The following is a 17,991-nucleotide window of genomic DNA, read 5'->3' on the forward strand; positions in this document are numbered from 1 at the left end:
TAGTCAGACCACCATCCTCAGTGAATCATTTTACTTGTAATTGAAACTAGTCCATTTTGTGGTTGTTAAAACCTTAGAATTTTGTTTCATCAGTCTTTTTTTTGTCTTATATTGTGTCCGGCAAATCTCCATTTCAATTTTGTAACTTTTTGTCTAACGTCCCTAACTTTTGTTTTCTCTCTTATCCACTCTATGACTAAATCAGTGAGAAAATTGGAAGTTTTTATGGGGCTTTACAGAAGAATCCTGAGAATACATTTTTTGTTGTCTTTGTTGATCCATTTGTTCTTTAATCCATTCTGGTTTTTTCTTTTTATGTAGTTTTGCCACTTCCTGTTTTTTCCCATTTTGTTCATTTAGTTTTTCATCTGTTCCGATTTTTATCCATGTTATCTATGCTTGTTTCTTCTCTTTATTTTTTTTAATTACATTCTTCATCAAACCACTCTTTTAAATCAATCTTTTGCCTTTGTCCTATTGTTTCTTTTGCTGCCTCTCTTTCACTTGTTTTGGTGTTTCCAGTCAGTTTCTATATCTTCAGTTCGATCGTTTGTAGTTTTTTTGCTATTTTCTGCGTATTAATTGTTTACTTCTTCTGTTTTTAGCTAGTCAAGATTCCATATTTTTTTCTTATTTCTAGGAGCTTGCTTTCTTATTATTTTCTTTTTTAATTTTGCTATTACTAGTTACTGGTATGTTTGTTGATCAGTCGTAAATAATTGTTTATTTTATTTTCAGGCAAGTAGACATTTTAATATCCAAAATACGCAACCAAACAGAAGACATCGAGCGACAGTTGAGGATACAAGCAGAGAGACAAATAAAAGAAATTGCAAACGTGTTCGGAACACATCACAGTGATAAACCTTTATTTAACGAAATAGAAGGTTATTTTAAGAAACTTGTCAGTAAGTATTATTTTCCTTAGCCAACCTTCTTTTTTTTGAACTCTCCTTAGATTTTAGGTAATATTTATTTGTGAGTGCTGGTTGTCCTATATTATGACGAAATAAGTTATAAGCAAAATTTATCAATCAATTTCAATTTGCATGTGTATGTAAAAATATGTTACGGTACCTTTGAAGATGAATGAATGTATTTTCTTCTTCTTCCAGTACACTGGGATGAATTGAACTGCGTTTTCTTACACTCGGTTTACAGGTTTCTAAAAACGGTGTCACTTGTGATGGTTATAATATAACTGGGAGTATGTATGACCGCTTTGCAAGCTTTGCGTCCCATAAGTCTGATAGGGGCGGTATCTACAGGACCCTATCGGTAAACGAACTTGAAAGACACACACATACTGTAATATGTTAATTAAATTAAATATTAAAAAGAGATAATTAATAAAATACTTAATAACAAATGTTGAGATAATATTAAATCTACAACATAACAATAGGACGAACATAAAGAACGTCCTAAAAAAAAAAAGAGAGAGAGAGAGAGAGAGAGAATAAATCATAGGCTGCTGGTTGCAAAAGAATATGAGGCTTTTACCTGTAATAGAGGGATTTCTAGCTAACACTATGGGTTCAAAAAGAACTTTTACAAGGGTAATGACAATTTATTGCAGTAACTACAAAATGGAGCTTAAACAAAAGGAGATCACAAGAGAAACAAAAAAATACTACCTAGTTAAAAATGAGTATTTCAAAAGTCTGTTTGTTTGTGCACTATTGTCTATGAACAAATTCGCTGGTACCGAGATCCTGGCTGTGGAAGTGCGGTTGGTTGGATTGAAGGCAACAGAGATGTTGCGTCTTTTTCTTAATTGACACAGTTGAGTGACGCAAGATCGCTTGACGGAATCTTTGAGGATGAAACACATAGAGAGAGGGAGATAGAGAGAGGGAGATAGAGAGAGAGAGAGAGAGAGAGAGAGAGCTATTGCGTCGCTTTCGTCTGGAAACACTTTATCCTTGACGGATGTGTCGAGATGCAAGAGTTGTTGCGTTGACTACTTACTTAACTTACACTTTGTCCCTGACGGACGTTTTGAGACTGAGAACGAAATTTACACTTTTGCGTGGAGTCACACTTTTTATCCTTGACGGGTACACTTTTGAGTTCAGACGGCAACAGTGCGACGGAGTGCCGCATCATACAACTTACATGTTAACTGACAGATGACACTGACGCTAAAAACGGGTGAACTGGTACTCGAAGAGTGAAAGCGTGCTTGGTATCTTGGGTAGTCTCTTTGCAACATATGGTCTTTTAGGCACATCACATTAAAACTAAACACTCTTGTCCTTTGTACATATTTACAGCCTTGGTAATATTCTTAGAGATGGAGCTAAACTTGTGCGAATACAAAAAATATTTAAATAGTTTTTAAACGGAATAATTATTCGAACAACAAATATTAAGAAAAGTATGTGTGGAGGGACGGAATAGTAATTGTAGTTGTTTTTCATTATTGCATTATCTTAATTTTTCTGTACATTGAAGGGAAATGATACATTTATTCTATTCCACAGGTAACCGCAACGCTACTGCAAACGCAGCTAGAGATATACGCCAACCTTTAGTGGGAGTCAACCTTACATCGACAATAATAATTGGTGAAAAAATTGAGGCAGTGCGATGGCCTTTCACGATGGGAATTTTGAGCGTTTTACTCATTTTATGTGTGATTTTATTAGTTGGCGTAGCGAGGCACAACAGGTGCGCTCTTATAGCCTTTTCGGTGTGTGGACTGCTCGCCGTCATAGCCTCCTATATTATGGCCAGTATTTATTTAGGTAAGTATTCGGAGAATATTTTTGTGCTACAATTTATTATTAGAAACCCGCTTTAATTAACTAATTTTTTTTATAAAATAAATTTTAGCCAACTAAAATATCATAATGGGAGACAGCTTAAGATTTAATTTGTTTCAGAAACCACCACTATCCGTTACGTACGTTTCTTTCTCTTGGAGTCGTCAGAACGGCCTGTAGTGTGCTCTGAGTCAAACTAAATTCTGCTGTCTAGTAAGCAAAATAATACGAAATTATTTGCTAGTGGACGCAATAGCGACATCTATAGAAACAACGAGATATCTAAAGAACAGAAGCACTATACAGGGTGATTGATTAGTGGGGTAAAGCTCAATAGATCCGCTATAGTAATAGATAGCAATAAAAGTTAATAACAAAAATTGTAGCTAACTTTGAGCTTCACATTACAAAATTAGTTAGAATGTTACAGAGTGTTCGATAACACAGTGGCAGACCAAACTTTTGTTTTTTTAAATGGAACACCCTGTATTTTATTTTATATTCGAAATCTTCTTAACTTCTCCATTACAAAAATATAAAGGTTTGTTATGTTATACAGGGTATTTACAAAGTTATAACCAATTTTTTAAGAAAATCGTAACAAGTTCAACTCCCTGTATAAATAAAAATAAGCACAACCGCAATGGTTTATTAATGACATATTTTTTATTTATTGTCAAAATTTTCAAGAATTATTGACATTGCTAATTTTCTTTATATCAAATACAGGGTGAGTCAAAATGCAAGTACAATATTTTCCCAGTAATGTTAAATGGAACACCCTGTATTTTATATCATTATTGAAAAGTAACATTGCCGTACTTTAATTTTTATATGACATTCCCTATGTCCAAATTTATAAGTTTTCGAGATATTTTTATTTTTCAGAGCAAATTATTTTAGGTGTTTAAATTTATCTAAATTTTAAGTAAGCCATGACTGAATTGACAATTAACGATTACTGATTATCAATCCGGTAATCATTGTAACAATGTAGTAAATAAAGAATTAAAAATAATTTATTAGTAATACATTTTACAAAAAAACACAACCACAACATGCAAACATTTTTGAAACAATTAAAAACTATTTTTTTATGCAAATGTAACAAATAAAGAAAGAAAATTAGTAATAAATTTTACAAAAAAAATCACACAAACACAAAATACAACATTTTGTGAAGACAATTAAACACTACTTTTGTATGTAAATATAACAATGTAACAAATAAAGAACGAAAAATAATTTACCTGTAATACATTTTGCAAAAAAAAACATGTTTGAAAAAATTAGAAGCTACTTTTAATAAAATATTTTTAATATTTAATTACATAAGGTGTTCAAAATTACCTCCTAACACATTTATGCACGCCTAAAAACGATCATTGAATGAGCTACTTACTCCACGAAGCATTTGTAATTTAACACATTGAAATGCACTTTGTATTCTATTTTTCATCTCATCCCTTGTTGTTGGAAGTATTTTATAAACTTCATTATTAACGTAACCCCAAAAAAATCAGTTCAGTTTATTAAATTCTGGTGATTTGGGTGGCCACGCTACTAGTCCATTGAAAAATGAAAATATCTCGAAAACTAATAAATTTAGACATAGGAAATGCTATCTAAAAATTAAATTACGGTAATGGTACTTTTCAATAGTGATATAAAACACAGCATGTTCCATTTAACATTACTGAGAAAATAATGTACTTGCGTTTTGACTCACCCTGTATTTGATATAAAGCAAATTAGCAATATCAATAATTCTTGAAAATTTTGATAATACGTAAAAACATATGTCTTTAATAAATCATTGTTGTTTTGCTTATTTTTATTTATACAGGGAGTTGAACTTATTACGATTTTCATATAAAATTTGTTATAACTTTGTAAATACCCTGTATAACATAACAAACCTTTATATTTTTGTGATGGAGAAGTTAACAGGATTTCGAATTTAAAATAAAATATAGGGTGTTCTATTTAAAAAAACATAAGTTTGGTCTGCCACTGTGTTATCGAACACCCTATAACATTCTAACTAATTTTGTAATGTGAAGCTCAAAGATGGCTAAAATTTTTGGTATTAACTTTTATTGCTATCTATTACTATAGTGGATTTATTGAGCTTTACTCCACTAATCAATCACCCTGTAGATCTCTTACGCCGGAAAGCAAAATTCTGGTCTTTTTCTTCTTCTTCTTTCTAGCATGATCGATCATGCTAGTAGGCTACTGCCTGTTCATTGCCGTCAAGTCTTCCCCGGACGATGAGGTTCAGCATTCTCTGAAATAAATTAAATCTTAAGCTGTCTCTGAGTACCTTAGTTCTTTTCACATTTTGAGTACTAGGAAGCAAAAATTCGTTGGATTTTTACGTAGATAAATAGATATGTTGTGGAATGCAATTGTAGAGTCCCCATGTCTTTCATTTATTGGTCTGTTAGCCTTTGCAAATTGTAGAAGGCAGGTTGTTACCAGACTTTTTGCTTTTCGGCGTAAGAGGTCTATGTATATAGTGCTTCTTTATTTTAGATTGCTTGTTGTTTAAAATATCATATTTGATTCATTACAATATTATTTTTAGCTTCCAGTGTAGCTTTGAGCGATTTGTGCATGGCACCTGATAAATTTATTGAAGATCAGGCCAGCACTGAATTGTCGAAAGAGATTCTAAGATATTATACCAATTGTGAAAGAGCACGGGCCAATCCTTTTACCCAAAGATTAAGAGAAGCGAAAACGACCGTAGAGAACATGAGATCTAATTTAACTGCGATGGTTAAACCAGCTGAGAAATTATTTAGAGACAAAGGATTGGATACCAAATTTAGGTAAATATAATTATTCGAGTAGTTGTAGTATTTAAAGCATTCTTTAAAGTTTAAATTATCCTTATGTGGGTCCTTACATGGGCTATACATTGTAGAAGAAAAATGCAGAAACGTAGCATTTTGCATTCCAATAGAATAAACATTGTTTTTGATTTCTACAGAATATAGTCGCTTATAAATACCTGGCATATGAAATTATGATTGGCATTGATAATCAGACCCATGAACTGAAGAGAATCTAAACCAATGTGATTCTGTATCTTCTTGCTATTCATTTTGAGATTATTAAACGTTAATCGCAAAATTATACATAATTTTTGAAAGTATTTTGACCAAATTTTGATTTTTTTCAATTATATTTTTACTATTTATTCATTAACAAATATTAAGTCAGCATATATCTTACGTTAATACAAATTTAAAAATTTCAATGAAATAAATATACTTTCGGACAGTTTATTGTATTTTATTTAAAGATTAAATTAATTTTTACTTACTACTTTCCAAACATTTTTATTAAAACAATACCAAAAATTAAAAAAAGATTAGAAAACACCAGGATTCGAACCGGGATCCTCTTGATCTCCAGTCCAACGCTCTACCACTGAGCTATACCCTTTTGATTATCTGGGCTACAAGATTTCTCAGACATAGTGACAAACAGACGAAGTTAATTATTATAAAATACTTTAAATATTTCTTATTATCTTATTCCTGAGGTAGACAAGTCCAAATACACAAAAATTATAATAATAGTTATTTATGATATAAATGTTAAAAGTACAATTTTAAGTCACGTATGTGAAAGTTTCGTGTGAAAGATTCGCTTCGCTCATTCTGCAATTCACATGAGTGCCTTAAAATTGTACTTTTTAACACGTACCCATATCATACAATATTTTTTCTACAAACGTCTTATATATCAACAATTATAATTTATTCATTCTCAATTACAGGACAATACCTACAAGAACTTGTATTTGAACTTGAATGACATTCCATTTTTATATTTTTCTTGACATTACATCAAAACGGCCTATACTGTCAATACGTAAATCAGAATAACATCTACTTTTATTTTTGTATATTCTAACAAATTTTTAATGGTTTTTTTCTACAAACGTGTTAAAAATGCAATACAGTTTAAATTAAATTTTAAACCACCTTTTTTAAATTGCGCAAGTTGTATTATTAATATATATTAATGTTAGTAAATGAAATATAAATATTTTGACGTTTCACAATTTGACAATTCACTTTTAATTGCAGTGCCTTAAAATTTTTAAAGGACCGGTGCTTTAAAGTAGCATTTTTAACGCTCCTATGGAGTGCTATAAATTGCATTTTTAACACGTTTATAGAAAAATATATTTAAAAACACTAATATATTCTTTCCACACCTATTCTGGACTGATACATAAATAAATTAAAACATTTAGTAACGAACTCCATACTGCCTGTGTGCGCATGCGCGCAGATTAATACAATTTCATCCTCAATGAAATCGCCCTAAAGAAGTATTTACTTCGAAAAGGAGTATCTGCTTTACATCGATAAAATTGATGAACTACAAAACGTTTTACTGCGTTCTCAATATAAGCGTTCTTTTTCACTTTCACTGCCGGCCAAAATAATGTCACATGGCTCACTTGTCCCTGAGAACATCCCTGATGAATAAGAATACATTTGATCTGACCCTTATACCTGGACATTACGAAGCTAATACTGGTATGAGAAAACAACTGTAAACATGAAAATCCCTAGATAGGGAATTTTTTGTCTCATGACCAGGTTTTCAGCATTTGGAACCACAGTGAGAAGGGACTTGTAAGATCTCATAATTAAATGCAGTTTACTGCAAAAGCTTGCAGGTCCAAGATGATACTTTATTTTGTTTGAAATATTTGAAATACTATATTACTAAATCTGAATACTAAATTTGAACTAATACAATATTTCAGCTCTCTTCGAAATGATATTAATACAGCCGACAACTACATACATTCTTTGACAGCTTTAGTCGACTGCCGAACTCTACACATGCATTACTTGAGGGGAGCTAGAGCTCTTTGTTACGTTGGCTTGCTTGGTTTAACATTAATGTTAGCCTCTTCAGTCGTAGCTGGTTTTCTGCTGACTGTGCTGGTATGGGTTGATTCCCATACATGGATTTACATAAGAAAGAAGTAAGTAATCTATCAAGAAATTATTATATTAGTTATAAGCTGTATTCGCGCTGGAATCCCGAACTTACCCAGAGGGAGAACGCCTGCGCATTACAAAATTACGCATTCAATAAGGTCGAATTTTTCCCTCTGAACGCCTAATGCGCAGGCGATCTTCCTCTGGATAAGTTCAGAATACGTTTGGGGCGTGCAGCACGTATACAGCTACAATCCGTCTAATATACTTACTGTTGCACGTCATTATCTACGTCAGAGATATAAGTTGACATAGTTGCCAAAGTATAAAAAAATCCTGAATCCATTTTAAATCAAATATATCACATAATAATTATTGCGATGTGGATTATACAACAAAATAAATTAATATTCAATATAAATAAATAAAAACATTAGAAATAGAAAACAAGAACTTCTCGCCCCTCATGACATCTCCCAGAATTTGATTGTATTTAAAACCTCGTGTTTCTTTTCCCATTCTTCCCAACACCTCGACTTTCGTGACTATCCACCCACCTTATTTTTAATATTCTTCTGTAAGCCCATAACTCGAAGGCTTCTAATCTGTCCGAAACATCTTTCTTTAAGGTCCATGCCTCTTTCCCATATAATAATATGGAGAACATGTAGAATCTCAGAAGTCTGATCTTTAAAGAAATTGTAATATCCCTGCTACAGAATACTTTTTTCAATTTGTTGAAAGCATTTCTAGTTTTAATCTCTTCTGTGTATTCATTCTTTTCATTAATTATGGTACTCAGATATTTACATTTTTCAACTTTTTTAATTTGTTCTCCATGTATTGTTATGCTTTCTTGGCGCTATTAGGTTTTTGTTATTGTCATGAATGTATTTTTTGTGTTTCGAGACTCCGTTTTTTTTTTTTCGCTGACTTCTACCACCCAGTCGACCATTTGTTGTAAATCTTCAAGACATCTTGCTTATAACGTTTTTATTTGCAATTTGGTATAAAAACAAATCAATAGTATTTATTCTATTTATAAAAAGTTCTGTACTGTGATTTGTATAGTCGCATAAATTGTATAGATAGAATATAGTCGTATACATAATAGGTAAATCAATTTTTTCCGATTATAGCGATATCTATCAACAAGTAGAATAAATGTGTATAATCACGGGCGCACCTTTTTTTGTTACTTCCAACTTAATGCATTAGAAAGAAATAGAAAAGCTGTGACGCTACGTATGTGAAACGAAGTTATCGTCCATCTTTGAGATTTTGAGTGCCCTCTGTCGGAATTGGCAATTGCGAATATCTGATTGTTTAGTTATTAATGCAATTCTCTGCTTGAAGCGAGCAATCTCTATCTTGAAAAAAGCGTATGAGAGAATGTATTTATGTGGTATTTACTCCCTTATACCAGTTTTCCTACAAAAATAAGATTATGTCATTCAAGATTACTGACTTCAGAACTCCACAGAGTTGCCAAAAGGTTGGAATAGTAAATAAATGTGAGTTATTTTCAAAATGTCAATGTCAAGTTGATATTTGGAAAATAGGACATTCCAAGACTTTGACGTTTATGCAAACGCTGGGAGGCAAACTGTCAAACATTGTGTTTATATTATTTGTACCACATGCTTCTTAAGTATTTTACCGTTAACAGTTTTTTAATTGTATTTTTTTAACATTTTGTTGTAGATTTTGTGTAATTTTTAGTTGTAGAAGTACTTAAGGGGGGGGGGGTATGGTTTGAAATATTTAATTTTTTTTATTATTTCAAATAAAAGTGCATACTTTCAAGAATACTCTCTGAAAATTTCAAAATAATCGGAGTAAAATTACCAGAGATACAGGGTGTTGAATATCCCTACCTTCGACTCGCTTTGCCGCGGCTTCGCGCCAGCACGCTTGAGCGTAGTGAGAAACGTTAAACAACTGTTCGCCTTCTCTTTTGTAGATTACTCCGCAATTCATAAAACATATTCCAATGTTCATCACTTTACGATTTGGCAGACTAATAAGAAGATGAAGATGCAGTTGTTAAAACTTTAAACTCATTTTTCTCAAAACTGCTTTTTCAAATGCGATGGACATTGTAACTGAAGAAAAACTACTTGGCCGATCTACCTGAAATTTTGCATAAATTTTCTTTAGACATTTCGTGAGGTAACAACGTCGAGATATTTTTCGTTTTGTGCTTATTTTTTGTTCAACATTATTAAATCTGTTGATTTTCACAAAATTTTTATCAAAAATTTCGTATTTTTTACTTCTGAGTGATACCAAAAATTCAAAAATCATTAAAAATAAAAAACTCGACGTTGTTACCTCGTGAAACTCATAAGCTAATTAAATCTTTTTGAATTTTTTATGATCCAGTGATGAGTTCTGATGTCCACCGCAAAATCAATTTTTTTGAGCTGCCTGCCAAAATTTGTCGCCAATGGCTTATTTTTCAATATTTTGGATTGAATTTTTTTAAACATTCTTTGAATTGTACTTATATTTTTATTTAATTTACAAATAAAATAATTCTACCATAGCGTCGAAAAAAATTCACAAAAATGTGCTTGCTATGTTGATTTCAAACCATACCCCCCCCCCCTTAAACGACTTTATTTTGTTTTAAGCACTGAATAAATAAGCATGAATGCATATAAAGTTGTTAGTAGACAATACAAATGTTGCTAGTACGTACAAGCAAAAGATTGGCAAAATAAATAAAAACTCAAGGTGTCTTAGTTACCCTACGGTATAGATCGTTTTCCAAACCTAAGTAGTATGGACATAGTTATTTAGCATTTTTATAGGACGTTTTACAGCATTTAACCATTGTTTTTGTCTCTCAGATAATAAATTATTTAGTTATTTTATGCTTTAAATAGAGCACTGATGGTAACTGATAAAACTGAACGTTATCATGAATACTTCGCATTCCACAGTTCAAAATACAACAGAAATAAGGCATATTATCTCTTTAAATTAATTTTCTTCTAGTGAAAATGTTAAAATCCTTATACAAAAATAAATACAAAGAAACGCAGATAAAATGATCTAAAACACATTAAGAACTGATAGAATAACATTTATGCTTGCCTCCCGGCTGCCATATTGATTTAATTTTGACAACATGTTGGAATTCCCTGTACGTCAGTTTATTTACTATTCTGTTTTGGCAACGCTGTGAGGTTCCGACGTCAGAAATCTCGAATGGCGTTAGCGTATTTTTGTAGTAAATAAGCATAGAGCAGTATATTTTAGGAAAAATGTCTTAGTTCGAATCTAATGCTTGGTTTTTATTTTAGGAAAGACTACCAACAAGTGACAGAAAACGACTCGTATCTTCCACCCCCTCAGGCGAGCCAGGCGATTGCAGCACGCACATTACAACGCAGCCAAGGGTCGTCCTATCCCCCTGATACTCCCCCGCCTAGTTATACATCCGCTTTGCTGCATAACCGGCCATTGCATGCGCCCCCAACAGCCCCCCTGCCAGAGCATGAAGCAGAATTTCTATTGTATTAGTTTTTTTTATTTTCACTTTTACAGAGTGTCCACAAACGTGTTTTTACTTAATAGATTACTAGTAAGCTATTAGTTTTTTAATGTGTTAACGAAAAATGAATTCGTTAGTTAAGAAATCAAGTTTGTATTAATTTCTTGTTAATAAACCAGTGATAAGTATTAATTTAGAAATCGTCTTACTTAGTAATAATCTATTTGATTATGTTTTTAAACAAGAATTTTGTATCGTCTTTATCCTGGCGATAACACTCATTGTTAAGTTTATACTACTACTACAAGTCGGTTTAGTCGGGAAAGTTTATAACTTTCTCCGCTGTTATCTGACTTCCAGTCGCCACTTTATCAGGTTGTTCTATAGGCCCTTTTCTATGTTTCTTTCTCTTAGCTTTTTGTCTATTCCTTTGCTCCAACTCTTTCTCGGTCTACCTCGTTTTCTCCTTCTGGTTGCCATTTTAGTACTTCCTTTGGTATTCGTTATTCATCCATTCTTTGTACATGTCAGAACCAGATTAGTTGTATTGTTGATATAATTAATCTGTGATTATTCGTTTTATTAAAATTATTTCTCTAATGGGTTTGTTGGTAATCTAATTGCATGAGTCAATTGTTAAATGTACATTCAGTAAAGAGAAGAGTGGACACTCTGTTTTTCATTTTTGTTCTTTTTGGTTTATTATTTTTGTAGAAATTTGGTTTCTCCCAGTTATGTAAGTTTAAGTATTTGGGACAATTATTAATGTTCGTTTTAGTTTTAATGCATTAGTAACATCGTAATTTCTAATTATCGTGTCTATTATATTTTTTGGAGTTTAATCATTTTTCTGGAGTTTTCAATAATAAGTAATTTTATGCAACATACAAGAAACAGCTCTATATAAATCTGCTACTCATATCGAATTGTTGATTACATTTATTAACTCTTAATTAATTTAGTTGTTTACCCACTGTTCAATTTCTTTCTAATGCTTTCATTGTGGAAATAATGTAAACAATCAAATAAGCCATTTATGAAATTTTCAGTGTGCAGTGGTTCTAGCTGTTTCTACATTTTTCATTTTATTCTCATGTGAATCAGTTAGGTCCTACTTCTTCAATCATCATAGCTATTCGGACTTTAGAGGTTGTAAAGTCTACTACCTATTCTATTCGACGTCTCCCTATGCTTATTTTCTTTGAATATCTCCCTGCATAATCAATTGGAGCAAGTTATATCTGTCTCCACGTGTAATATGTCCGAGATATTCCAATTTTCTTGTTTTTGTTGTATTTAAGATTTCCATTTCTTTATACATCTTTCTCAGGACCTCTTTGTTTGTGACGTGTTCTGCCCATGATATCTTCAAAATTCTTCTTTACACCCACAGCTTGAAATTCCAGTTTTTTCTTTGATACCGCATTCAAAGTCTAAGCTTCCATTCCATAACACGTAACAACTACCCAACCTGACTCTTAGCTCCAACTTCAAATCTTTGATGCAGATCACTCTTCTCATCTTGTTTTTAAATTTCTAGCCTTTTTAATTCTGTAAGTAATCATTTGTGGAATTGATCATTGTTTCAAGATGTACATATTGGTCTACTCATTCCACATTGATTTCGTTTATGAAAAAATTCTCGTAATTTCGTTTTCGATATTCTTATAAATTTTATTTTCTTGGCGTTCATTGTATTCTTGTCCATACTCCGGTTATTCTAATCACCAGCTTCTGAAGAATATTTTTGGCTAAGATGACAGTGTCATCCGTATATCGAATGTTGTTAATGGGAACTCCATTTACCTTTTATTCCAGCTATATTTCCTTCAAGGATCTCGTCCGAGTAGATTAAAAGAAGTTTGCGACAATCGCATCTCTATCTCACCACACATCTGATTTCAATTTCCTCTGACAGCTATTCGTTAACACGTACTTTTGCTTACTGTCTATAAATACGATATGATATGGTCCTACTAGACTGGATTTATTTCGAGTTTGCTCTAAAAGCTAAGGAGAAAATGTGTATACTACTGTTGTACTCCACCCATAATTTCTACACTGGAGTGTAACATTGTGTCCCTAGTCTTCATATTATTCATGTTTAAAATCTTCAGAATCAGATTTCATACCTTTTAATAAACTATTTAGCATTAAATATATCACAATTGAAATCTAGACTCTCCTCAATAGGGTTGAAAGTGGTAAAACCATTGACGGTTGACAGATGGCATATGAAAATTTAATCCGCGTACATATAGACGGAGAGGCAGCGCTGAAATATCTCTTTGAATTTACTAAAGCTAGATTTTTCACAGTTGATTGTGTATTGTGACTGTGATTGTGTACATTGTGTAGAGAAACATACTGCGGTCGGTCAAGCGAAACGTAGAACATGGGTTGCTGAGAGGGTATCAAAGTTGTTTTCCTACGAAGGTAATTAAATCCATTTACTAAGGCTGAAAATCATTACACACATTCTAAATTGAATATAAATAAAAGTTATTATAGTCGGACAGCTGTATGACGGGACAGAGCAGGTCGGTCGGCCCCAATGAATGTAAGGGTTATTCACTATATTTTGACCCCGTTGTAAACTGCTTTATTTACAGAATTAGAAAAAATGTAAAATACAAAAGTTATTCGATTTTTAAATTATGATTTTTTGACATATATATCGTACTAGTGACGTCATCCATCTGGGCGTGATGACGTAATCGACTATTTTTTTAAATGAGAATAGGGCTCGTGTCCTAGCTCATTTGAAAGGTTATTCAATTCTCTATACAGTAACATTAAAATCTATATTTATGTAGGATGTCAAAAAAAATTTTTGAATTATTAATTAAACAATTAATTTAAAAAAAATTTTGGACACCCTGTATAATTAATCATGTCAATGTTTATATTACTGAATAGGGAATTGACTAATCTTTCAAATGAGCTAGCTCTCGACCCCTATTCCCATTTAAAAAAAATAGTCGATTACGACCAAATTGATGACGTCACTAGTACGATATATGTCAAAAAATAATTTAAAAATCGAATAACTTTTGTAATTTACATTTTTTTTTAGTGAATAACCCTGTACATTCACTGGGGCCGACCGACCGGCTGTGTCCCGTCATACAGCTGACCGACTATAATAACTTTTATTTATATTCAATTTAGAATGTGTGTACTGATTTTCAGCCTTAGTAAATGGATTTAATTGCCTTCGTAGGAAAGCAACTTTGATACCCTCTCAATAACCCCTGTTCTACGTTTCGCTTGACCGACCGCAGTATGTTTCTCTACACACTCACAGTAATCAACTGTGAAAAATCTAGCTTTAGTAAATTCAAAGAGATTTTTCAGCGCTGCCTCTTGGACTAATAGACATAATAGCTAATAGCTAACATAGACATAATAATAATAATATACTAGGTAACGTATGGGCGCTCTTTTAATAGAGGTGAAACCCCAATATTCACTAGCTATCTTTGTCTGTAGATTATCTGTCTATCACTAGAGTGGTCTAGATATCTTTGTCGTACGCAAGTAATCTCACGGTAAAGAGATATAGATGGACCACCGATTGAGTGCTCGGCTTTTCACTATTTTGCTCAGGATGCTTTATCTATTCTTTTTATGTCCATGTACAGCTAGCACGACATCTGACCGAACGCCATTCTGAAAACGAGGAAGACCATCTCAATATTATTTTTATTTTCTAAGAAATGGCGCGTATTTTGTAGTGTGTTAATAATGTGTTCCTAATAAAGTAAGTATTTTAAATATATAATAATTTACAGCTTACAAAAACTGTCGTGAAAAGACGGTGAAAGTAGTAGAGATTTTTTAAAATTACTTAAACTTAAATACCTGGGAAAATATTAACTTCTAATATATTTTAGTCTTTATAATTTTAATTTTATTCATTACACTGCTGGCAAACATATCAATTTTTACGATAAACAATGTCACTATCTGACGTACTAAGAAACTCAGTTCTTGATCGCTCTAAGCTAAACAGAAAAATGTATCTACAATCTACCCATATTCTTCGTTGATTCATCTACCAACCTGAGTATACCACAAATATGAATAATAGATGGGAAATTCTGACAGACTGCAGAACATTACGTAAGAAACAAATATGCTATACCTGACACCACCGAGCATTGCAAAATAAAGTTTGGGGAATAACCCAATGGAATAACCGCAAGGGAATAACCGAAGCAAGGGAATAACCGAAGTTGAAGGATCTTCACAAAAATCAATCTGTCAACCCTAATAAATGTAAGAAAGCTTAAGGTAAAACACTTGAAGTTGGTCCTTCGAGCTGGATCTTAAAATATAGGTTTTTTGTTTTAACCCTTTCGGTACGGCACCGGTTTACTAGAAAGTGACCGGCTGGACGGGTGCGGACAGCGTTTCCCTTTAAACTAAATCAACACTAAAATATATGTACATAAAAAAGTGATGAAATCGCATGTAACACGATATCGTTGACTAAGTAAAAGGCTGTAATGTTATCACCGATAAAACTTGCTGTAACAAGGAATTTAATCGTAAATGAATCGTTTACTGGTATTTACGATAATTCCCGGTACCTAAACAAGTTATCTTTGTATTTGATTTGTCGTTTTCCGTCTACCGGGCACCGAAAGTTTTAGCGACTACAGTCGTTTCCCGCCGCGAAAATATTTTTACATCTGTACACACGGGTTGTAACATCACAACCACTGGATACATCTGACATATATTTTTGAGGATATTGAAATATTAAAGATCTTCTCTATTTATAGTAATTCCTAGCATGAAGTGACATTTTTTATTGCTTTCTTTTTCTTTTGGACATGTTGGTGTTAGTGCCTCCCTCACATAAATAATTTATATTGTATGATATACCAAGTCCAAAGAAAGTGTCACATTTTATTTAAATTTATACAAATCTTAGTTTAAAAAATCATTATTGTTATAAACAATAACAGGGGCTTGATATACCGTGATAAATAAGTTATAGTTAGTATAACCGTATGTTAAGATTTGCTTTTTAATTAATGGTTTTATAGAAGGGTGGTGAAATTTTCCCTAATATATAAAAAAAATTAGTGAAAATTAACAAAAATTATTACTGGTTTACACCGTTTAAAAAAGAGTAGTACTAAATCCCTAATTGTGAGCCTCTCTGAGACATGTGTATCTGGACATTTTTGATGAAGATTAATAACACAAAAAAAATTAATATTTTTTATGGTTCTCAATTCTACAAAATGTGTTCAAAATTTTACGCAGCATCTATAAAAATATAAAAGTATACAAGGTTTTCCATTTTAATAATAAAGTTTGCGGTTACTTCCGGTATTACCGGAGCTGACTGCTAGCTGTCATTGTCTTTAGCAACCTCTTCTGGGCTAGTCTTTGACATAGGCCTTGGTCGCCATTATATTATTCTCTTTGTCCGTTTGTCTAGCTTCGATAACATCTTTTATTTTAGTTCTTCTTAGATCTTAGTTTCTCACATGATCTCTTAAGTTTACATTTATCATAAGTCTCTCAAGAGCTCTTCAAGTTGTTCTAAGTTAATTGAGAGATTGGGTAGTAAGTGTCAGGATTGTTTCCATTCCAGAAATTATGACAGAAAAGATAAATGTGTCAAAAACTTTTCGTTTTAAATTAACAGGAATTTTATAATAAAGCTTAGTTTACCTGCTGCTATCCAACTCATTCGTATTCTTTTGGTCATTTCTGCAGTTTGATTCTGACAGATCCAATTATTTTTAGAGATAAGTCTGTGCAGTGTACATGAAACACCCTGCATGTTGTATTGCTACTATTTTTCTTCAGCTGTCTCTTCAGATATTCAGTTACACATTGTTACACATCTTGATTGTTCCTCTTAATAAACAGAGCTTTATAACTCTATCTATAAAACCATTAATGTTACGCCTTCCTTAATAAACTGAAATAAAGGAACCTAAACATCTGCTTACAGAGATGGGTGTGACATGCGTCCGTCAGAACATCACCGCAACAGCGCCCACATGGCACACCTCAGAGGGCACACCTTGGGCAGACTGCCCTCCCACCACCATGAGCCAATACTCGCTGGACCCAATAATGGAAAGTACGCGACTTTGAGCAAACAGTGCAAGACGCTAGAGAGTTCAGACTTCTACTGAGACAGGTAAAAACATTCTATTCATCTAAACATGGTAGTAAATGTTCTCATGTTCATGTTAACTTGTTTTTAAAATTGATCATGTTATCTAGCATAACTACGAAAAAAGATAATCTTGCATGTCAAAGTTACTGTGTAGACATATTCATTATTAAAGTGAATACTTCTTATCGCTCGGTATGATGTTTTTCACGGGCCTGAAATCCTATTTGGCGTCATTCAAAAAATCGAGACGCGTGTAGTAACCTTGCGGTATACAATATACATATTTTAACTTTCTTAGGGCCAGTTGTTCAAACGATAATCAAAAATGGAATCCACTGATCATTATCAAATATTTAATTACAATTATATTTGATGAAGCGTACTTCTGACAGATGTCACATTTTGAGGTTATGTTGACATTGTTGACTGATTTATTCTATTTTTTTGGTTTTAATCTAAAGTAAACCATAATTAAATTCTTTCTGATGTTAATTTCTTGTTTTTACTTACAAATCAATAATAATAATCAGCAATTTTTAATCATTTAACAGCTGCGGCTATATTTTAATTACTGCTTTACCTACAATCAAT

At 32.4% G+C, this 17,991-nt stretch overlaps 1 protein-coding gene across 3 annotated transcripts in view; it reads left to right on the forward strand.

The window, feature by feature from the left end:
- The window catches only part of LOC114336315 (protein tweety), a 156,817-nt gene that overhangs the window by 126,656 nt on the left and 12,170 nt on the right, over positions 1 to 17,991 (forward strand). For all 3 annotated transcript variants that reach the window (XM_050655101.1, XM_050655100.1, XM_050655102.1), the window contains 6 exons: positions 739 to 908; positions 2,487 to 2,750; positions 5,359 to 5,605; positions 7,567 to 7,791; positions 11,059 to 11,271; positions 17,230 to 17,421. In XM_050655101.1, coding sequence (XP_050511058.1) covers positions 739 to 908; positions 2,487 to 2,750; positions 5,359 to 5,605; positions 7,567 to 7,791; positions 11,059 to 11,271; positions 17,230 to 17,416 — 1,306 coding nt within the window. In that variant the 3' untranslated portion in view covers positions 17,417 to 17,421. The remainder of the gene's footprint in view (positions 1 to 738; positions 909 to 2,486; positions 2,751 to 5,358; positions 5,606 to 7,566; positions 7,792 to 11,058; positions 11,272 to 17,229; positions 17,422 to 17,991) is intronic.

This window comes from Diabrotica virgifera, chromosome 6 (assembly GCF_917563875.1).
Source record: "Diabrotica virgifera virgifera chromosome 6, PGI_DIABVI_V3a".
Lineage (NCBI taxonomy): Eukaryota > Metazoa > Arthropoda > Insecta > Coleoptera > Chrysomelidae > Diabrotica > Diabrotica virgifera.